At 41.6% G+C, this 23,210-nt stretch overlaps 2 protein-coding genes across 3 annotated transcripts; both read right to left on the bottom strand.

The window, feature by feature from the left end:
* Positions 1-3,400: 3,400 nt before the first annotated feature.
* LOC129842670 (alpha-2A adrenergic receptor-like) lies at positions 3,401-5,959 on the bottom strand. Of its 2 annotated transcripts, none has more exons than XM_055911300.1 (2): positions 5,612-5,959; positions 3,401-5,486 (listed from the first exon to the last, which is right to left on the bottom strand). In XM_055911300.1, the coding sequence occupies exon 2, from the start codon at positions 5,285-5,287 to the stop codon at positions 3,965-3,967; it is 1,323 nt and encodes a 440-aa protein (XP_055767275.1). In that variant the 5' UTR covers positions 5,288-5,486; positions 5,612-5,959; the 3' UTR covers positions 3,401-3,964. The 2 variants fall into 2 exon arrangements, with proteins under 2 accessions (XP_055767275.1, XP_055767274.1); XM_055911299.1 differs by having other exon boundaries at positions 5,628-5,959.
* Positions 5,960-12,822: 6,863 nt separating this feature from the next.
* On the bottom strand, positions 12,823-22,787 carry LOC129842675 (leucine-rich repeat protein SHOC-2; the record flags this gene model as incomplete). Its single annotated transcript, XM_055911302.1, is given in 8 exon segments — positions 12,823-15,286; positions 15,925-16,042; positions 19,313-19,450; positions 19,690-19,812; positions 20,365-20,553; positions 20,639-20,769; positions 21,133-21,270; positions 22,352-22,787. Coding segments are annotated over 8 exon segments (1,482 nt in total), but the record flags the coding sequence as incomplete, so codon positions are not given.
* Positions 22,788-23,210: the final 423 nt, after the last annotated feature.

Raw genomic sequence — 23,210 nt, 5'->3', positions numbered from 1 at the left:
ACCAGTGAGGCAGTCAGGTCAAATGTGATTCCAGCTCGACAGCATCTCCTCCTAACTTCAATTGATATGTCCGAGATGGCAGGAAAGAGGGTGACATTTATTCATGTATTTTGATTGGTTTGGCCCTCTTGGTGACAAATGAGCACTCAGGTTTGTTGATCTATTACCATGAGGGATGTGTGTGTGTGCGCGTGCGTTTGTGTGTGTGTGTGCATGTGTGCGTGCGTGTGTGTGTGTGTGTGTGTGTGAAGGGAGGTCTGTAGACTTACCAGCAGGCCTGTTAGTTGAGCTGATTCATATGAAGTTCTTGTTATGTGGCCCAAGTGAACGAACACAGAGCGTGGTGGTTTGTTTGGAGTAAAAATCTACAAAAAAAGTCGATGGTCTTTTTCTCTGCCTGAAAATGAGGGAACGTAGCCAATATCTTCACACAGACGATATTGGCATTTAAAAAACATGCTGTGCTCCTCTGTGATCTAGGGCTAAACTAACATTCCTAGCTAGGGCTAGACTCACATTTATAACTAGGGTTAGACTATGATTTATAACTAGGTCTAGACTAACATTCATAGCTAGGGCTAGACTAACATTTATAGCTAGGGCTAGACTATCATTCCTAGCTAGGGCTACATTCATAGCTAGGGCTAGAATAACATTCATAGCTAGGGCAAGACTAACATTCATAGCTAGGGTTAGACTAACATTCATAGCTAGGGCTAGACTGACATTTATAACTAGGTCTAAACTAACATTTATAACTAGGGCTAGACTAACATTCATAACTAGGGCTAGACTAACATTCGTAGCTAGGGCTAGACTAACATTCATAACTAGGTCTAGACTAACATTTATAGCTAGGGCTAAACTAACATTCATAGCTTGACTAACATTTCTAACTAGGTCTAGACTAACATTCATAGCTAGGGCTAGACTAACATTTATAACTAGGGTTAGACTAACATTCATAACTAGGGCTAGACTAACATTCCTAGCTAGGGTTAGACTAACATTCATAGCTAGGGTTAGACTAACATTCATAGCTAGGGATAGACTAACATTCATAGCTAGGGTTAGACTAACATTTATAACTAGGGCTAGACTAACATTCATAGCTAGGGTTAGACTAACATTCATAACTAGGGCTAGACTAACATTCATAGCTAGGGTTAGACTAACATTCATAGCTAGGGCTAGACTAACATTCATAGCTTGACTAACATTCATAGCTAGGGTTAGACTAACATTCATAGCTAGGGCTAGACTAACATTCATAGCTTGACTAACATTCATAGCTAGGGTTAGACTAACATTCATAGCTAGGGCTAGACTAACATTCATACCTAGGGCTAGACTAACATTCATAGCTAGGGTTAGACTAACATTCATAGCTAGGGTTAGACTAACATTCATAGCTAGGGCTAGACTAACATTCATAGCTAGGGTTAGACTAACATTTATACCTAGGGCTAGACTAACATTCATAACTAGGTCTAAACTAACATTCATAGCTTGACTAACATTCATAGCTAGGGTTAGACTAACATTCATAGCTAGGGCTAGACTAACATTCATACCTAGGGTTAGACTAACATTCATAGCTAGGGTTAGACTAACATTCATAGCTAGGGCTAGACTAACATTCATAGCTAGGGCTAGACTAACATTCATAGCTAGGGTTAGACTAACATTCATACCTAGGGCTAGACTAACATTCATAACTAGGTCTAAACTAACATTCATAGCTTGACTAACATTCATAGCTAGGGTTAGACTAACCTTCATAGCTAGGGTTAGACTAACATTCATAGCTAGGGCTAGACTAACCTTCATAGCTAGGGCTAGACTAACATTCATAACTAGGTCTAAACTAACATTCATAGCTTGACTAACATTCATAGCTAGGGTTAGACTAACATTCATAGCTAGGGCTACACTAACATTCATAGCTAGGGCTAGACTAACATGCATAGCTAGGGCTAAACTAACATTCATAGCTAGGGCTAGACTAACATGCATAGCTAGGGTTAGACTAACATTCATAGCTAGGGCTACACTAACATTCATAGCTAGGGCTAGACTAACATGCATAGCTAGGGCTAAACTAACATTCATAGCTAGGGCTATACTAACATGCATAGCTAGGGTTAGACTAACATTCATAACTAGGTCTAAACTAACATTCATAGATTGACTAACATTCATAGCTAGGGTTAGACTAACATTCATAGCTAGGGCTAGACTAACAAACATAGCTAGGGCTAGACTAACATGCATAGCTAGGGTTAGACTAACATGCATAGCTAGGGTTAGACTAACATTCATAACTAGGTCTAAACTAACATTCATAGCTTGACTAACATTCATAGCTAGGGTTAGACTAGCATTCATAGCTAGGGCTAGACTAACATTCATAGCTAGGGTTAGACTAACATTTATAGCTAGGGTTAGACTAACATTCATAGCTAGGGTTAGACTAACATTCATAACTAGGTCTAAACTAACATTCATAGCTTGACTAACATTCATAGCTAGGGCTAGACTAACATTCATAGCTAGGGCTAGACTAACATTCATAGCTAGGGCTAGACTAACATTCATTTGATGTCTTCTTTAAATGTGAGCTCAGTAGTTAGAGAGAGAGTGTGTGTGTGTTTGTGAGTGTGTGTGTGTGTTCTGCACATGACCAGTCTATCAGGTTCTGGTTTGATGAGCCAGCTAGATCCACATCCTGGGTTTAATGATGCGTGAGGCGGCGGTACGTGGAACTCTAAGTGATACGTTACTCTGCAACATGGATAAGACCTGCTCTCATAACTGCCTAACTACCAGTGTGTGTGTGTGTGTGTGTATGTGTGTGTGTGTGTGTGTGTGTGTGTGTGTGTGTGTGTGTGTGTGTGTGTGTGTGTGTGTGTGTGTGTGTGTGTGTGTGTGTGGATGTGTGTGTGTGTGTGTGTGTGTGGTGTGTGTGTGGTGTGAGTGTGGTGTGTGTGTGTCAGTCTGAACAGACTGGGAATTAACATTGTTCCTTTGATTACAGCTGCTAGGCTATGTTCAAAATGGAACGCTATTCCTTATACAGTGTGCCACTTCTGAAATGACACACTATATTCCCTGTCCTCACAGTGACGCAGTGCCTGAAGCACTTTCATGAACAATGATCCATCTCACTTCTTTCTCCCTATCCCATTGTCTGTGTTCTCTCCCTAGACATGAACTTAAGGCATTATTATTATCAGAAGTAACACTGCTGTGTGTGTGTGTGTGTGTGTGTGTGTGTGTGTGTGTGTGTGTGTGTGTGTGTGTGATTGAGAAAGAGCAAACAGAACAATACTAACATACTATTGTGATGCTGTCATCTCAGAGTTGACCTTCATATAAGAGTTCAGAAACCATGACTGAATGGCCATTGAGAGATGTTTATTCTTTAACATAACTATGGTAACCCATTCTCCCAGTTGTAACTTGATATCATATAAAATGGCAGTGTGTTTCAATAACAATGAATAGAACACACCAAGGTGGCTCAGAAAGAGACAATTATTTCAACATCATATCAACATAACATCATAAAATACTACATATATTATCATACTCCTGACCACGTTTATCCAATGTTGTGATTCAAACATTCACAAAACTGTAGAAAAACATTGGTTGAATGTAGGATGAACGTGGCTGGAATGGTTGAGCTTTTTTAAAGTCTGTATTCGCAGGATAGTTTGTTTCCAAGCTGTGGTGTGGCGTAGTGCTGCCGACCTTTTGGAAAAACAACATTTTGATGCTTTTACTGCACGTACTGTAGTAGGTTTTAGTCTTTCCCCCAAAAGCCTTTGCAACATAATACATGTAGATGTTTTGTCACAGGTAGGTACATTATTTGTTTAAAGCCACGGATCCGACCATGCACGATAACAATTTATAAAAAAACAACAACATACAAACAACTTAAAAGTCCCAAGTCTAATCACAGCATTCTCCGGTTATCCCTGCAGAGAATCTTTTTAAAAGACCTTCGGAAGTCATTGTTGAAGATTGTATAGATAATGGGATTGGCTGAACTGTTACAGTAGCCGAACCAGAAGAAGAATTTAAACAGTGTGTCAGGTATGTAACACGAGTCACAGAGCGCCGTCAGAGTGTAGGTAAAGAAGAAGGGGAACCAGCAAACGACAAAAACTCCAATGACCACAGCCAAGACGAAGGTGAAACGTTTCTCCCTGTTCTGTCTCCCCTTCCATCGACTCCCCTTAGAGCTCTGTCTCACTACCAGTTTGGGCAGCGCCGGGTGGTCCACTCCTGGTTTGATCTGGCTCAGTTTGGTTTTAGCTGTGTGTTTCTTCTTCTTCTTGATAGAACAGGGGTTGTTGACCTGGTGGTCAGACGATGAGGAGTCCTCCATGTCCACGCCGTTTATCTCCCCTTCTTTCTCGTCCTCTCCTCTGTGTTCATCCCGCTCTCTGTCTCCTTGCTCTCCGTTGAGCTTCTCATGACAAGCGTGTTGGTCACCTCCGACTCCCCCAGCTCCGTTCTCCTTCTTGCTCGTCACCGGCGACACAGTGGCCGCTATTTTGGGTTTCCGGTCGCCCGGTGGTACCCGTGTCCGTTTCTTAGCGATCTGATAGATCCGGATGTAAACGAGGATCATGATGACGCAGGGCACAAAGAACGAGCCGATACTGGACGAGATCATGTACCACTTGTCTTCGTTGATCTTACACACCGGCCCCTCCTCTTTATCACTCTCCTTCTCCATGGTGATGAGGGGCGGGAACGAGATCACCGCGGCGATGACCCACACGATGACGATGATGCACTTGATCCTGCTCGGTGTCCGTTTCAGGTTGTACTCGATGGCCTTGGTGATTGACCAGTACCTGTCCAGACTAATGGCGCACAGATGGGCGATAGATGCCGTACAGAAGAGAACGTCCAGTGCAAGGTAGATCTCGCACCAGACTTTACCAAAGTACCAGTAGCCCATGAGTTCGTTGGCCAGGGAGAAGGGCATGACCAGGGTCGCAACCAAAATGTCCGCCGACGCCAACGAAACCAGGAAGAGGTTCTGAGGGGCCTTCAGGGCCCGGCTAGTAAACACAGCGATGACCACTAAGACGTTGCCGAAGACTGTCAATAGGATGAGCATCCCGACCAGGATCGTTAGAGGCAACGAGATCTGGAGGCTATAGGGCGGACCCCAAAGGATGGTCTCATTGGTCATGTTGCTCATGATGGTCGTGCTTGTAAGAGTCTCATTGGTCACGTTCGTCATGTTATCCCACCCCGCCATTGATTCTCCTTAGATCCTCAGGGATCCAATCATGTAAGGTCAGCAAATGTCATCCAGGAGACCATGTACTTTGCAACTGGAAGACTGGAAAGTGAGGGAGTGGGACTCTTCAGTGTTTTTTTTGTAGTTATTTTTCGCTCCATTGCATGTTGGTCGATCAAGAACAGTTTAGGTTGAATACAGCTGATTGTCACTTCATCTGAAAAATAGGAGGTGCAGAAGTAAGAATTTTAAAAAGCAGGAACCGGAGATGCCTTAACTGTCAATTTACACAAATACAACATAACTCTAGTTATACTTTCCAAGAATATAGCAGGTACACACCAAATACAACTCATACCTCAAGCATTGTGCTTTGTCACTTGGGTCCTTTTGAGTGGCCGACAATAGAATGGACAGTGAGCAACTTCTTCATGCAGGTCAGTTACCCGAATCAGCTGGCTTCTCGCGCATCTCTTCTGTGTTCCATGGAAGAGCGCGAGCTAACGTTTCACAGTCAGCTTTCCTCTCCGCAGAATGATCCGCTCCGTATCTAAGTCTGTCTCACTAGCGGAGAGCTAATAGAGCAGTAATCACGTTATCCTGTGGCTGCTGCTCCTGCTGCTGCCGTCAGTTCTATGAGTGGAGACTATCGCCCTACTATGCTACTGTTGGCCGCTCCAAGCTCAGTTCCGCCACGCCCTCTATTTATAACCCCAACCTCCCAGAACTGCGTTGCTATAGCAGCACCCGGAGCCTACACCACGTGGAAATGAAACACAGACTTTTTATTTACTTGGCGCGGGCTAACTCTATTCCGTTCACGAACCAACCCAATTGAAGCACCATTTATTGTCACACCAACCATTCTAAAACTGTTAAAATGATATAGAAAAAAACTAAAGGGGCTGGGGTTCATAGTCAATAGTAAGATAATTATAGGCTAGGCCTACTAAACAGTAAACTATTGACCAGTCAACATTGGCTTTAGCCTAAGCTTAACAGTCAGCCTATAGGGTAAAATAACCAATGTCAGCCCATGTGATGCTCATTGATGGATCAATATTTATTAAGCATTTGCAAAGGCTCTTGCATAGAACATCACATTATTTAAATGGTCTAATACTTTCCTAAGTGTGCACAAAACATGTACAAACATATTATTTGGTCACTGGATAAAAGTAGTCTATATCCTAATCATGGGCGTGTCTCCATTGTTTAATGCTGCAATATGTAACTTTTTGGACGACCGTGAAATGTGAGTTACAGATCTGTCATTTTCATTGAAAGCAAGTCTAAGAAGCGATATATCTGTTCCATGTGCGCTACTTCTATGCTTCCTGTTCTTAAATTTAGTTTTTGTGTATTTTATTTTCGGTTTTGCACACCCGCTTCAAACAGGTGAAAAAACAATATTTGTGGTTATTGAAAACATATTTCATAGCAGTTTAGATGATACAATTGCTTGTTTTGTCACAAACTGAAATTAGGCTATAAGAATTTTATCAACCAGGAAATGGCAGAGCGATTTATGCATATTGTAACATATGTTATTGAGACAGACCGCATTGGATCAACTTGAAGTGATAACACCAAGAGGTAGTCTATGCCCAATTTAGCCACTCTTTCATTTTAGAACAGGTGCTTTCAATAACATAGCCTTCTATCAGTATAAAGCTTTTCTACCATATCATGTGTGTTTGGGGAATGGAGGAAGATGTTGTTAGTGGGATATCATATGACAGCGGACTTCTGTGTTTTGAGTAAACATCACTGCTAGTTATCATGCGTCAATACGCGGATGGAGCGCGAGGATACAGTGACACCTGTCGTCTTCTGAAAAAGCTTTCGCGCCCGGCGTCGGTCTCTCTCGGATTCGCTTTGCAAGAAATAGCCCGAGGCGCGCCATCACCACTGATGCTATGTGACATTCAGGATGGTAAAACCTACCGTTAAGTATCGAATGATACCACATAGTACTCTATGCTTTTACTGAATACTGAAAACTATTATGCGTCTTAACTTTTTCTAATAAGACCATAGGTGCTTCCAACTTCTGTTCTCCCATAAAACATTTTTAAAAAATGCGAAAGCGTCACATATTTGACATAATTTAAATAGGTTAAGACAGGACTATCCCAGGTAAATCTTTAGGCAATGTATTTGGTTAATGCACTAAATTGTAATGTACTCCGATGCAACATCATCATCACGTGCAGTCCAAATTTAAACTGCCAGGTCAGATGACACATGAATTATTGTGATACTTTACCAGTTGTTGAAAAACGTCCAAACTCCTCTGTCTCTCCATTTTCTCGTGGTGGCTTAAATGGGAAACGACAAGACAGAAGAGAAAAAAAACGTACCTCACTTGTAATGTGTCTAATGTAATGTATTCTGAAACCCCAGCCAAAAACCTCAATCTGACTAGAATTCAAATACACTTAGAAGTTGAAGGGTGAAGGTAATTGATGTTGACTGGAGTCGAGATGTGGGGGACCATGTTTTCAATGATCCAGTAGGGGGCGCTCTTGTATTGGGACAGGCAGGGCCGTTTATACATCTCTCTGGGTACAGGTGCAATAGAATGGAACAACGTGTCGCGATTGAGAAGTACAAGTTCCAGTTTTATTACACAGACCATATCCATCTACTTATTCATCAACCGTAATATTGAATCAAAGTCAGACGTAACCCATCCATATAAATAGAAAGTGTAATTATGTATATATCGTTTTTATTTAGACAGTTTGGAAACAGAGTTGGATGCAGGGAAGCAGCAGTACAGAAGAATGAGTGGATATGAGATTGAACAGTGGGGAGTTGTACATGTGCCATGAATGTTACCACTCGACTACAGCTCTACACAAAGTTAGTCATTCATATATTCTACGTGCCTGTTATTGCTCTTCGATTGCGGTTTAGATCTTTCATTGGTCAGTCTGACGTAACCTTACTATAATAGTGTATCCCAAATGGCACGCTTTTCCGAATATAGTGCACTACTTTTGACCGTAATCCTAGGGACCCTGGTCAAAAGTAGTGCAGTGCACTGTATAGGGTGCCATTTGGGATAAACAGTCATGTGCCATAAGTGAAGTAAAGAGGAAGATATTTAACTAATGTAAGACTGTATTGAAACAGCAAGACACTACCAGTATTTACAACTTTACCCATCTATGAATTTGTTATCGCTTTATCCAATTGGACAATATAGGGGCAGTTTCCCACACACTAATTAAGCCTAATTGAGTTTGTTTTTAGTCCACGACCAGGCTTAATCTTTGGCCGGGAAACTGCGTCACAGTCCCTGATATAGTGGTCAGTTATATTTTCTCATTTGAAAGAACAACACATCCATACAACATAATTTATAAATTCAAGACAGGGTAAACATTTTTTTTATATTGAAGAAGTAACAAACTGCACATTACAATTAATTGGATTAAAAGTACATTTATCAGGTTTTTTCAGAGCTTAAATTCCACAATTTGACAAATAGTGGGAAAACCTCCAAAATAAAAAATGAAAACCAAAGCATTGTGAAGGCATGACAGGAGTATTATACAAACATCAGAACATTCTGAAATGATAAAGTTTGTACACTCGAATGACAACAAATGACACGTTTTTCTAGGTACAAAAGAGACATTTGAGAGAGAACAGCCCAGTCCTGAACATATTAAAAAAGGCACAATACTGTCTCTTTTTGAAATGTGGGAAACATTTCAACTGCTTTTTTTTGGGGGGGGGGGGGTTTAACTGACGAACAGGATAAGAGTCAATTCCATTTTAAATGCAGTCAAGAAGTAGAACAAATTCCAATACCCTCAATGCTCCTCTATGTAATTTCAGCAAACATCAGGAATTAACCAAATTGAAATGGATCCCTGCTGACTAACATACAATATACTGTTCAAATGTCTCCAGCTGATACTGCTGTCTATAATAGACAGAGAGATATTGAATGCACTTCACTACCAAAGATATATACTGAACTAATTTTTACCTTTAGCAAAAGGGCCAGACAATGTAGCTAGGGCCGGATAATGTAGATATCTAGAATCTACGTAGCCCAAAAACATTCTGGGCCTAGACGGTATAGCAACAATCCAAAGCCTATATGAGTTTAGTTTTTCATTTAGCTTCAGGCAACAAGTTTGGGCAACAAGTTTGGGTGCCCAAACTTGTTGCCTGAAGCTAAATGAAAAACTAAACTCATATAGGCTTTGGATTGTTGCTATACCGTCTAGGCCCAGAATGTTTTTGGGCTACGTAGATTCTAGATATCTACATTATCCGGCCCTAGCTACATTGTCTGGCCCTTTTGCTAAAGGTAAACCCATATCAAGTGTTCCAGAGTAGGTGTGCTGCTGATCTAGGATCCATTTTGCCCTTTAGATCATACTGAATAAGATTACATGGACAGGTGGGACCCTGGGCCAGTGTTCAAAAAGCATCTCACAGTAGGAGTGCTGATCTAGGATCAGGTCTCCACCTGTCCATATCATCTTATTCAATATGATCTAAAAGGCGAAACGGATCCTACATCAGCACTCTTACTTTGAGACAGACACTTGGGCTGCGTTTAGACAGGAAGCCCAATTCTGATCTTTTTTCACTAATTGGTCTTTTGACCAATCAGATTAGCTCTGAAAAAGAGCTGATGTGAAAAACTCTTGTGTGATTGGTCAAAAGACCAATTAGTGGGAAAAAAGATCAGAATTGGGCTGCCTGTGTAAACAGTCTAAGTGCCATTCTCTTCTGTATGATTGGGATTTTGAAATTGTGCCCTTGCTGTGCTTGTGCAAATCATTGCTAAAAGGTCATATACTGTGCAGGACTCTTGGCTTAAATGCTGCTTCATGTGTTTTGAAAAGAAATAAAAAATTCAATTACAGAGAAGAAGGAAAAAAAAGAACAAAGACAAAAATAGGAATTACTTGAGGACATAGGCAGCTCTGTTCTGCTCTCTCAATGTGACCGGCAAACAACCAACCATGTTCATTTTGCAGTACTTTTTTGGTGAAACCATAAATAAATAAAAATTCAAGTCACTTTTTTTTCCAATTTGTAAATGTTTATAGGTATATTAATTAAAACGATTTATGTATGTACATGCAGGTCACCAAACATTGCAGTTTTTCACCCATTTTGCAAACTTAGGAGTCTGAATAATTTTCATTACAATGGGTGTGCTTTGATTAATAATTGTGTCATTTACAACCAAGCAGACAAATCCTTTTTCTAATTTCATTTGCCAAGTAATTTTAGTAAAGGCATGTCTCTCGGTACTAAACAGTTGGATGTTAAGGTAAAATAAATTTGTCATGTCACCATTTTTCCAATTCTCTTACATACTCCTCAACTTGGACCATGGAGGCCACCGTAGTCAGGTAGTCACATATACTGTACCCATATTGGTAGACAGAAAATAGAACCTTTAAAAAATAACTTGGTGTACTAGTTCTGGAACATAGTTGCTCAATCTCATTTCTGACCATTAAACAGTCAACTCACTTGTTATGTATAGGCCTAGGGCCAGGAGTTATTCCTAACCCTGCTGTGACTTGAGAAGGGGGGGGGGGGGGGGGGGGGGGGTCCTGGGCCATAGAGTTATTATTGGCTATAACGCTCAGGCTTTGTTTTTTCTGGTCAGGTGACTGGTCACAAAGGTTGGGAAAACATTTTCCCCTATTTATATCAAACATATTTTCTGTCTTACATGATTAAAAATATTCAAGTGACTGAAGGTCTGACTGGGTGAAAGTTGAGGGAGAGGGGATGCTTGGTGCACGACTTAAGGCAGTCAAATGAATGTTGGTTTTTGCTCCAACCTCAGTTGTAACTAAACTGATTCAGTTTATCAACCAGCTAATTATTAGAATCAGGTGCGTTAGTTTAGGTTGGAGCAAAAACCTACAGGACAGTAGCACTGCAGGAACAGGGTTGGCGACAACTGGTATAGGGATTGTTTGGGGTGGCCTGTAGCTAGCATGGAATCTGAACTGAATTGTGTTGTTTCACTATTGCTCACTAGTGTTCCAGAATAATGAAACTGAACACAGTATTCAGTTTGGAGAGTGCTTATGTGAACTGTCAATCAATCATCAGGTCAGGTTAAAATATGCATGCACAGAGCTAAAAAGGAAGAAAGAACAGAAAAAGAAAGTTTCCTACTACAGCCACAGACACAAAGAAAGGTTAATAACAAAAATGTTTTTAACAGTTAAGGCTGCTTGATAAAGAATAGGTAGGTAAAGCATTGCTGGCTGTACAATGTTTCAAATACTGTGAAATGTACAAAAAAAATCTACAGGAAACATTTTTGCAAATACCAAATAGTAGCAACATTATCTGGTCTTCTATATACAACGAATCGCCACCCCAACGTAGTTCCGACCTAGACAAAAAAAACTATTTTTCAACATGCTTGGTTTCCTACACAACATAGCCAGGCAAGAAAAAGGATTGAGACACAAAATACATTTTGCTACAATAAAAAAAAAGAACAAAATGGCCATGATTACACTTTCTACGACTCAAAAATCAGACGATTGAATAATAAACACCACCTAGTCGCCTCCAAATCATTAGGATGCATCAGAACAATACCTCTTCGTCATCAACCTCAGATACAAGAATCCAAAATATGACAACCCCCAAACCTAGACTAAGTCACACATTTCTTTTCCAAAAAGCGTGTTAACTTACATTCCTTGTTTTGATAACTGCTTTTCTGAATAATGACGATTATGTCTCAGGTTCTCTACACATACGTCAGTCATCCACCTCTCACCTTGCAAATGGCACATAGATACAAATATGAACAAAACCAGACTCAACATTATACGGGATAACAGCTTTTCTCTCGCTGCATACCCTAATGCACATCTCACTTAAGTACTTACACTGAAGGCATTTTCACATAATAACATTTTGTTTATAGCTAAAATGTAAATACACAACCAATTCCCCAAAACAATTTACATATTTTTTTATTTTCCATTTCTTCCGAAGCTTTTTTAAAATATAAAACCAGGAATGCAATGCCTCTGGTGGTATTCTTTGAGCGTGAACGAGAAGAAAGCCCTTTTTACATTTTTTTGTCTTTTCAAAAAAAGTATTGTCTTGTAACTGCGTCGTTATAGGCTCAAATATGCACCTTGGTTTTTCCTCGTACGTCGGTCCAAACAATTTGATCTGTTTGAAAACCAACAGACCTCATGTGACCACAAACTCAGAGGTCAATCTTCCCAGCCAGGCTACTGTACGAGTCTTGTGTATCGATGTTGATTTTGTTTAGGATAGAGCTCACTTTTCCCGCCCCATCAATCGTTTACAGCATATTTTTCAAGCAGCAACAGGTTCTGCTGGTAGGATTAGAAGCAGCAATACATTTTGTCTGGGTGTGTGCTCTGCCCAGGCCTCGTTTTTTCTTAGCAGTCCACATCGAAACTGTAATCGTAAGCTGCTGCCAAAAAACTAGACCCACACTTGATTGAAAATAAATACTAAAAGATGATTGAGTACAAAGCTTGGACGCAACACGTTCATTTCCAAAACCAAAAAAGCTTTTGGTTTGATCTACCTTAGTTGGGATTTTAATGTACAGTCACGTGATATAATACTAACCCAATACAGTGTCAAAAAAATTATAGTAACAGAAAATGATTTACATTTTACAATGTGGAACTCAATGAATTGCAATAATTTGACAAACATTTTGCTTGTAGTACATATGAGCAAGATATGGGGTACTTTAATACATCTTTAAACATATCAATAAGACCCTTATTGGACATACACAGTTCAAGCTAATATTTTCCATCAAGATTGATAGGACGAAAGCCAAAACGTCTGAATTCGACGCTCCACATACTTACTAGTTTAGATTTATTTTGAGCTTGTCATCTCATCCTTAATATTCATTTGACACCATTATAAAATGTACATGATAAACTGTTCAAAGAGATAAAATACTTCACTGTGAAACAAAAATGCCCCAGTTCAACGTAACCATGGAGATAAGGATATTGTCATTGTTAAAAGAGGATGATGCCAATGTCATTTAGAAAGTGCATAAGAACAGCATCATTGCTGGGACAGTGTGGGACAAAAAAAAGAAGGAAGCCAAGTAAAACTTTCAGATCTCGTGAAGAGGCGTATTAAAAAAGCAGTCAAAGAAACTGGATGTATAATGACAATTATGGGTTTTGATTCATGTTTTTGGCATACCTTAACGACGGTAACCATGGCAACGTCAGTCATTAGTTATATTGACACCTTTCCTTCAACGTTCCTGATATGTTGTTGTTGGTCATTCGTTTCCACGTTGTATGACAGCCCCAACACTGAAGACATAGCAAAAAAGTAAACATTACAATGACTCAAATTGCACTCAAGGCAACAATCAGTATTTATAGAATATATAAAAGTCACTACAGATCACTTATCTAATCACCTCTTTTTACAGTTTAACTTTTTTTCTCAAAGCAAAAACAAATCTAATATCTTAAAACATGAGGGCAACATTACTGCCTATTTTGGAAAGGTTTGAGTCAAACTTGCTAAGTCCATTTTTTTAAAGCATTAAAGATTTCGCATAAATGTTATATATTACTAGCTTACTGTTTAAGGATTACTGCTTATTTTTTTTTAAATTTAAATCCTCCGAAAGCGATTGATTCAAATGTATACTTTTATCACTTTATTTTTTGAATCATTGCCATCCAACAATGATAGAACTAATATAAAAGAAATGTAAAACTTTTTTTTTTAACAAACCATAATTCTAGAAAGAAAATTTGCTTAACTAAATGATACCTTTGTATAATGGACAATTGTGTTTAGAGCGTCAGAAAAACCAATGGACCTTCCTGGACATATAGGCACTGTTTTTTTACGGATTAATGTGAAATTAAAAACATCAACATTAGACCTTTGTTCTTTAACCTCAAACCTCACGATAACAAATCTTTAGTCGAGTTGTAAAAAAAAAAAATATATACACATCAAAAAGAAAAAGACATGACAAAATGAACATTGATAATGGCAGCAGCAGTAAAAATTTAAGTTTCAAATATTATTTTTTGCATACAATAGTTGTATCCTAAGCTCTCCTAATATACATACCTAATTACTGTAAATATGTTGGCATTGGGAATCTGGTTTCTATGTTAAAAGAATCATAGCCACTTTAGCTCATTGTTACTCAATATACATGATCCGTTTTGGCAAAACGTGGTAGAGATATTAAAGGGCAATTCCACCACTTTTTAATCTCCTATTCATTACCTCCAGCACTATACCAGTGTCTTCATATGTATGAAAACAGATTATGTATCGTATGGTGCTGGAGTTAATGAATATAATGTAAAAAAAATAAAATAAGTTGTGTAATGACCCTTTAAGTTTTGTCTTACATGACTCGGGAATAAAATATTGGAGAAGTTGGCCTTCTAAACGGCTATGATTCCTCAACAGAAACGCTGGAGCACAGTCTCAATATAAATGTACTTGTTTTGTTTTTTTCCGCATATAGATGATGTATGAACCGAAAATGTTTTCCTCCCCTTTTTGTACATTTAGTTTTTTGTTGTTGTTGTTTTTTTACAGTGTATGACACACGTAGTTGGATAGGTAAGGGATTGGGTGGGGTGTCTGAATGGGTGGGCGTCAGCCTTCAGAATGTGGGCGTGGTCTACCCAATTATGGGCGTGGTCCGTTGTCAGATCACAGGCCTTGCGTGGGCCTGGTATATCAGCCATCAAATCAGCTCTCAGACCACAATCTTGGCCTCCGGGCCCTATCAGACCATGGCACGGTAGGGCCCCTGCATCTTGAGGAACTGGATAATGAAGGAGGGGCCCCCGGCGACGATCTGTGGGGGCAGATGGCTGAGAGGACAGTTCTCGATGCTCATGATGGACAGCTTGCTGCACAGGGCCAGCTCAAACGGGAGGCTGTGCAGGTTGGGGTTGTCATTGAGGTACAGCTCCTCCAAGTTCTCCAGTGTACCTAGGATGGAAAGAAAGGATGGAGGGAGGAAAGGATGGAGAAAGGGATGTAGGGAGATAGGAGGGGTGGAGGATACAGGAGGGGTGGAGGATACAGGAGTGTTATATTCTACCTGGAGGCACAGACAGACAGATCATCAGCTGGTACATACAGTAATTATTGATGGGCTGTAGATTGCTGGGACTAAAATATGCTAATTAAATTGTTTAGCTGAAGTTATGTTTTATATGTAATATATAAATATAAGCCATCTAGCAGACGCTTTTATCCAAAGCGACTTAGTCATGCGTGCATACATTTTAAGTATGGGTGGTCCCGAGAATCTAACCCACTACCCTGGCTTTACAAGCGCCATGGTCTACCAACTGACCTACAAAAGGACCACATGTAGTTCTCTCTATTCTGTCAAGTGTAAGTATCCAAATGAAAGCTTATGACCTCCTCCAATAAGCTCCTTGTTTCTCAATGACATTTGGAGTTCAGGTGAGGATGGAAAGTATCAAGGAAGTACTTTTGAGATTCACTCCTAGTCTGAGTTGTATGTAGTCTTTCTGTATATTTGGCAAATGACAGAGTACAAGGAGTGGTCTCAGCAGAAACAGACCAGTACCCAGTGGTATGCCGTAAAATGTATTTACCGATCTCCTCTGGCAGGTGCTGCAGCAGGTTCTCTCCCAGACCCAGGTGGGTCAGGTTGGTGAGGTGACCGATCCCACGGGGCAACGTGGTCAGCTGATTATTGGTCAACACTAGTTTCTGATAGGATACAAGCAAAAATGGAATGTCAATATCACATGATGAAAACAGCTTAGCTGTCGAAACGTTGGTGAAGAAATTATTCTGAGCTCCATCGTTCAAACCCTGGAGATATAAAATGGTTTATTTAAAAAAGGTCCAATGCAGCAGATCAATATCAAATTGTGTGATTGTTTTCAATTGAAAAAAAAAAAATGAAAAAACAGATTATTATCCAAGAGCAATTTCTGCAGCAAGAATTTTGCTAGGAGTGTCTGGGAGTGGTGAGGGGACAAGTGAAAACTAGCTCTTATTGGTTTGGGACTCTTTCTTATTGGTCTATTAACTCATTTACCACTTGGTGATGTCAGGCCAAAATTCCAAATCCACCAAAACAGGCTTACATTTTAGAGACAGTCTTTTCAAACAGCTCTTACACTAAAAGAGCATTAAAATAATTTTTTACAATTTCACAGCATTATTCCAACATTACAGTGTGGAAATAGAAAAGTATGTGGACACCTGCACGTCAAACATCTCATTCCAAAATCATGGGCCTTAATATGGAGTTGGTATCCCCTTTACTGCTATAACAGTCTCCACTCTTCTGGAAAGGCTTTCCACTAGATGTTGGAACATTGCTGTGGGGACTTGCTTCCATTCAGCCACAAGAGCATTAGTGAGGTCAGGCACTGATGTTGACCGATTAAGCCTGGCTCGCAGTCGGCGTCCCAATTCATCCCAAAGGTGTTCGATCGGGACTGCCAGATGGTGAAGCGTAAGTCATCGCTCCAGAGAATGCATTTCCACTGCTCCAGAGTCCAATGGCGGCGAGCTTTACACCACTCCAGCCGACGCTTGGCATTGTGCATGGTGATTTTAGGCTTGTGTGCGTGCGGCTGCTTGGCCATGGAAAGCCATTTCATGAAACTCCTGACCGACAGGTCTTGTGCTGACGCTGCTTCCAGAGGCAGTTTGGAAGTCAGTAGTGAGTGTTGCAACCGAGGACAGATTATTTTTACGCTCTACACGCTTCAGTACTCGGCGGTCCCGTTCTGTGAGCTTGTGTGATCTACCACTTCACGACTGAGCCGTTGTTGCTCCTAGACATTTCCGCTTCACAATAACACTTACAGTTGACCGTAGCAGCTCTAGAAGGGCAGACATTTTACGAAATGACTTGTTGGAAAGGTGGCATCCTATAACGGTGCCACGTTGAAAGTCACAGAGCTCTACACTAAGGCCATTCTACTGCCAATGTTGTCCTATGGAGATTGCATGGCTGTGTGCTCAATTTTATACACCAGTCATCAACAGGTGTGGCTGAAATAGCCAAATCCACTAATTTGAAGGGGTCCATCTACTTCTGTATATACAGTGCATTCAGAAAGTATTTAGCCCTCTTGACTTTTTTCATTTTGTTACATTACACATCCTTATTCTAAAACTGATTCAATTGTTCCCCCCCCCCTCAATCTACACACGATACCCAATAATGACAAAGCAAAAACCGGTTTTTAGAAATTATCACATTTACATAAGTATTCAGACCCTTTACTCAGTGCTTTGTTGAAGCACCTTTGGCAGTAATTACAGCTTTGAGTCTTCTTGGGTATGACGCTACAAGCTTGGGAGTATCTCTCATTCTTCTCTGCAGATCCTCTCAAGCTCTGTCAGGTTGGATGGGGAGCGTCGCTGCACAGCTATTTTCAGATCTCTCCAGATGTTTGATTGGGTTCAAGTCCAGGCTCTGGCTGGGCCACTCAAGAACATTCAGAGACTTGTCCCGATGCCACTCCTGTGTCGTTTTGGCTGTGTGCTTAGGGTCGTTGTCCTTTTGGAAGGTGAACCATCGCCCCAGTCGTAGGTCCTGAGCGCTCTGGAGCAGGTTTTCATCAAGGATCTCTCTGTACTTTGCTCAGTTCATCTTTACCTCGATCCTGACTAGTCTCCCAGTCCCTGCAGCTGAAAAACATCCCCACAGCAGGCTGCTGCCACCACCATGCTTCACCATAGGGATGGTGCCAGGTTTCTTCCTGACGTGACGCTTGGCATTCAGTCCAAAGAGTTCAATCTTGGTTTCATCAGACCAGAGAATCTTGTTTCTCATGGTCTGAGAGTCTTTAGGTTCCTTTTGGCAAACTCCAAGTGGGCTGTCATGTGCCTTTTACTGAGGAGTGGCTTCCGTCTGGCCACTACCATAAAGGTGTGATTGGTGGAGTGCTGCAGAGATTGTTGTCCTTCTGGGATTTCTCCCATCTCCACAGAGGAACTCTAGAGCTCTGTCAGAGTAACCAGCGGGTTCTTGGTCACCTCCCTGACCAAGTCCTTTCTCCCCGATTGCTTTGTTTGGCCGGGCGGCCTGCTCTAGGAAGAGTCTTGGCGGTTCCAAACTTCTTCCATTTTAAGAATGATGGAGGCCACTGTGTTCTTTGGGTCCTTCAAATGCTGCAGAATTGTTTTGGTACCCTTACCCAGATCTGTGCCTCGACACAATCCTGCCTCTGGGCTCTTCGGACAATTCCTTCGACCCCATGGCTTGGTTTTTGCTCTGACATGCACTGTCAACTGTGGGGCCTTGTATGTGCCTTTCCAAATCATGTCCAATCAATTGAATTTACCAGAGTTGAACAATCAAGTTGTAGTTTACTTTTTACCTTTATTTAACTAGGCAAGTCAGTTAAGAACAAATTATTGTTTACAGTAACGGCTTACCACGGCCACACGCTAACAACACTGGGCCAATTGTGCGCCACCCTATGGGACTCCCAATCACGGCTGGTTGTGATACAGCCTGGAATCGAACAGGGTCTGTAGTGACGCCGCTAGCACTGAGATGCAGAGATGCAGTGCCTGAGACCACTGCACCACTCAGGAGTAGTAACATCAAGGACGATCAATGGAAACCGGATGCACAGGAGCTCAATATTGAGTCGTATAGCAAAGGGTCTGAATACTTACGTAAAAAAAACATTTTCGATTTGTCATTGTGGGGTATTGTATCTAGATTGATGATGGGAAAAAACGATTTAATCAATTTTAGAATAAGGCTGTAACGTAACAAAATGTGGAAAAGGTGTGGATATAAATCTTTGTATTTTATTTTTATGCATTGGGCCTTTAAAAGTAGAAGAAAGAATACTTGTGTCAATGAAATTACTCATCACAGCACTACAGTATCACTACATCTGTTAGTGGTCTTTGAATGGTTTATAACTCAACACATTTTAGTTAAAGGTAGGCCTAAATGCTTACGTGACAGTGTAGGGAAACAGCGTAATAGTATCAAACCTGTAAATCTTTCAGGTAAGCGATTTCATTCGGGAGCGATTCCAACTTGTTCTCCTCCAAGTCGAGCTCCCGTAGTTTCCTCAGGTTGCCAATACCATGTGGCAACTTCTTGAGAAGATTGTTGGACAATATCAAGACCTGTGAACAAAACAGACGTTTCAGAACACTGAAGCGAACTGTCACAACCTGTAGCTTGTGTTACAGACCTAAAAATAACTAAATAGTTGATCACCTACTGTATGCTGAAATGGGAGAGTGATAATAATTTAGATTTCCGGTCAGGTTGAATAATGTATGAATTGATGACGGCACCAGAAAAGTACAAAGTCTACATTTCTCAGGAAAGATCCCATCTGGGAATTCTATCTAGTCCTCACCTCAAGCGAAACGAGACCGCAGATGTCCTCTGGGATCTTTGTCAGCTGATTGGTGGCCAGATTGAGCTCCACCATACTGGTCCACGTGCCAAAGTCTAGAGGCAGAGACGTCAACTGGTTGTCCTGAAGAAAAAAAACAACGACATTGACAACAATTCCGGAGCAGAAAGAAGACATTGTTCAATAAGGTGTTGCTCATGTCAGCTCTTTACCTAAGCCACCACCATCACCGACCATTGTCAACCTTAAAGGGATAGTTGGGGATTTTGGCAATGAGGCCCTTTATCTTCTTCCCCAGAGTCAGATGAAATCGTGGATACCATTTTTATGTCTCTGCGTGCAGTTTGAAGGAAGTCGCTATTGCTAGTTTTGGCACAATGACTGTTCCTATAGACTTCCAGTCATTGCGCTAACGCTAGTTAGCATTGGCTCACGAAACTACCACTAACTTCTTTCATACTGGACGCAGATTCATAAAAATGGTATCCACAACTCTGGGAAAGTACATAAAGGGCTTCATTGCCAAATTCACCAACTATCCCTTTAACGTCCGAAGAAAGAGACGTTGTCCTGCCTACATAATGTCTGGGACTATCGTCTTGGTCCTCTTTTACTAGAAGTCATCAAAAAAGAGGGAAGGAGATGACAACACGTAACAATGGACAGCATCCTTACCTTCATGTTGAGTTTGCTGAGGACTTTGGCCCTGGAGAAGATTCCAAAGGGGATCTTGTTGATGCGGTTGTGCTCCATGTTGAGAGAGTAGATGGTGGAGAACTGGGAGGGTCCTCCCACCGGGTAGGACTGGAAACAGTTCCTCGCTAGGGTTAGACTGGTCAGATTCACCAGACTAGACAGGAGACCCTGGGATAGAGAGGAGGAGGTAGATAGATCTGCTATACCCCTAACAATACCATTAAATGCAGTAATCACTAAAAGCACCACTCACTTCTGGCAACACGGAGATGTTGTTGTTTTCTAGGTTGAGCTCCTCCAGTTCTCTGCACTTGGCCAGCGACCTGGGGATGGCTGACAACCGGTTGTACCGCAGACCCAAGCGGTTTATGCTTGACAAGTTACCTGCAACGAGACAAGGTTAAATACAAAAATGACAATCAACAAAGTCAGATATCAGATATCATGTTAAACGTTTCAAATGTATGAAATGTATGTATTGGCTGGTGAAATCATATTTGCCCTCTGGGGGATCAATAAAGTACCATCTTATATTAAATAACAGCACTTGCAGTTCCTAAAACTGTAGATTATACAATTAATGAGAATTCTCAAATGTTTTATCCTAGTCATCACAAGGTACAGTTAAGAAAGTGCACTGTGCAGCTGTGTCAGTAGCGGTATCCTGTAGGCTGAGTATAGGCAGATGATTGCCCAAATTGCATTGAGGAGAGAACATTTGACTGCTGAGGTCCCGGTCAGTCTCACCTATAGTTTCTGGTAGGTCCAGTAGCTCGTTGTGCTGTAGGTCCAGGTTGGTGATCTGGGTGCAGTTGCCGATCTCCTTGGGTAGGTGTTCCAGCTGGTTATGGGCTACGTCCAGGGTGATGAGGTTACAGAGCTCCCCTGCAGAGAGGCAGGGCCAATACAACAGTCAACACACAAACGTGACTAATCTGGACAAGAACCGCAATCAGAGTTATTAAAAGACTGGTTTAGCTTATGGCTTTAGCTTATTCACAACACTGCAGCGATGTCTTCTGTAATGCCGGGTTTACACTAGACGACTTTCAAAATCCTAACGTCGCTGAGCTGCTCACATTCAACAACCGTCTTTCCTGTAGTTTGTTGTCTGGCTAACGTAGTGGTGCGCACACTAAACCGTGTGGCACAGACGGAGGTCACACACTACAAGACTCTTCAGTTGGTTGTGAGGATTCTCCATACCACGCTGTCTCGCGAAAACAATGTGATTAGATCGTTAACGTAGCTACAACAAGCTGTGGCTCAAACAAGCCTCAAATATTTTCAGTCAGACATTCACGCTTGCCATACAGTGTTGAAATATCTAGCCAATATATTTGGAATTGAATAACATTGGTAGTGAACTTCAGAGCTGTAACGATTTGATACTTTGGCTAAAGGCAAGTACAAACACATACTAGTAGTAATCCCTCCTGCTGGAGAGTCTACACATTCTGGGTGATGTGATGCAACATCATCATCTCACTGGCTTCTTCTCTGGCGAGCTCTCATTGGCTATTGCTGATCACTGTTCTCAAAACGTGTCATTGCACCTCTCACACTACAAGAGCATTGGAGATTTTGAAAATATTGGGACGTCTGAAAGACGGGATTGGTAGCCCTCGGATTGTATCACTGAACGTCGGTGACGGCCATGCGCCCCAAGTACGCAACGACATGGGGATTTTGTCTCCGATCTCAAACTTGTCTGGGACAGCTAAAATCAGGGGCAAAAGAGTGTGTACGCTCCCGGCTTATGCAAAAATGATGATGCATCGTCATTGTCATCAAGAACCCAATCTGCCAGCCTCGACTCCCTCCCTCCTCCTCAACACTCATCTGTTTGATCTTGTGCTCGTGGATGACTCTCCCTCCCGCTCTCCTCCCACTCACTTCTTTCCCCCACTCACATCTCCCTCCCCCCACTCATCTCTCTATTTCCCTCCTCCCCCATCTCCCTCACCTATCTCGGCAGGCAGCTGTTTGATCTTGTTCTCACGGATGCTGAGCATGGTCAACTTCGCCAGGTTCCGGATGTCCCTTTCCACCGCCGTGATCCGGTTGAACCTCAGGTACAGTGTGGTCAGCGACGTCACCCGGTAAACCACCGCCGGTATCTCCCTCAGTTTGTTATGCCTCAGGTCCAGCATCCTCAACTTCTTCAGGGAGTCCAAGGACTCTGGTAGGCTGGTTAGGGAGTTCTCACTCAAGGCTAAGGTGACCAGGCCAGACAGGCAGCCCACTTCTGAGGGGAGGCTCTGGAGCTTGTTGCTGTACAGGTAGAGCTCTGCCAGCTGGGTGAGTTCCTTGATGGAGGTGGGTAACATGTGGATGGAACGCTTGGACAGGTCCAGACGCATGGAGTTCTCCTCACGGCACTTGTTGAGCTCTTTGATCACCTGGGAATAGGAAAGTTGTGTGTCCATGTTATTGAAGACATGTTACGTGTTTCCAAAACTCAGTCTTGAGGACCCACGGTTAGCTTGCCTTAGTACTACACAGCTGATTTAAATAAATCGACTCATCAACAAGCTTTGATTATTTGAATGAATGGTGCTGTGCTAGAATTTAAAAAAAGATATGCCCCCCTTGGAGTCCCCAGGACTGAGTTTGAGAAACGCTGTGTTGTGTGAGGTAGAATAATAATAACAGTTTTTTTCTGGATCAAAATTGGGCTTAGGAGGTGGGCGTGGCCATGGTGTGGACGCCAACCCAATATTTTGAAATTTCTACACATTTTGCCATGTAGCGGAGACGAAAATGTGCAATTTTAAAGCTAATTTCCTGCAATTCTACACATTTTGCCATGGCTTATGCTATCG

This window comes from Salvelinus fontinalis, unplaced genomic scaffold (genome assembly GCF_029448725.1).
Source record: "Salvelinus fontinalis isolate EN_2023a unplaced genomic scaffold, ASM2944872v1 scaffold_0059, whole genome shotgun sequence".
Taxonomy (NCBI): Eukaryota; Metazoa; Chordata; class Actinopteri; order Salmoniformes; family Salmonidae; genus Salvelinus; species Salvelinus fontinalis.
This window is presented reverse-complemented; position numbering and strand designations above follow the sequence as displayed.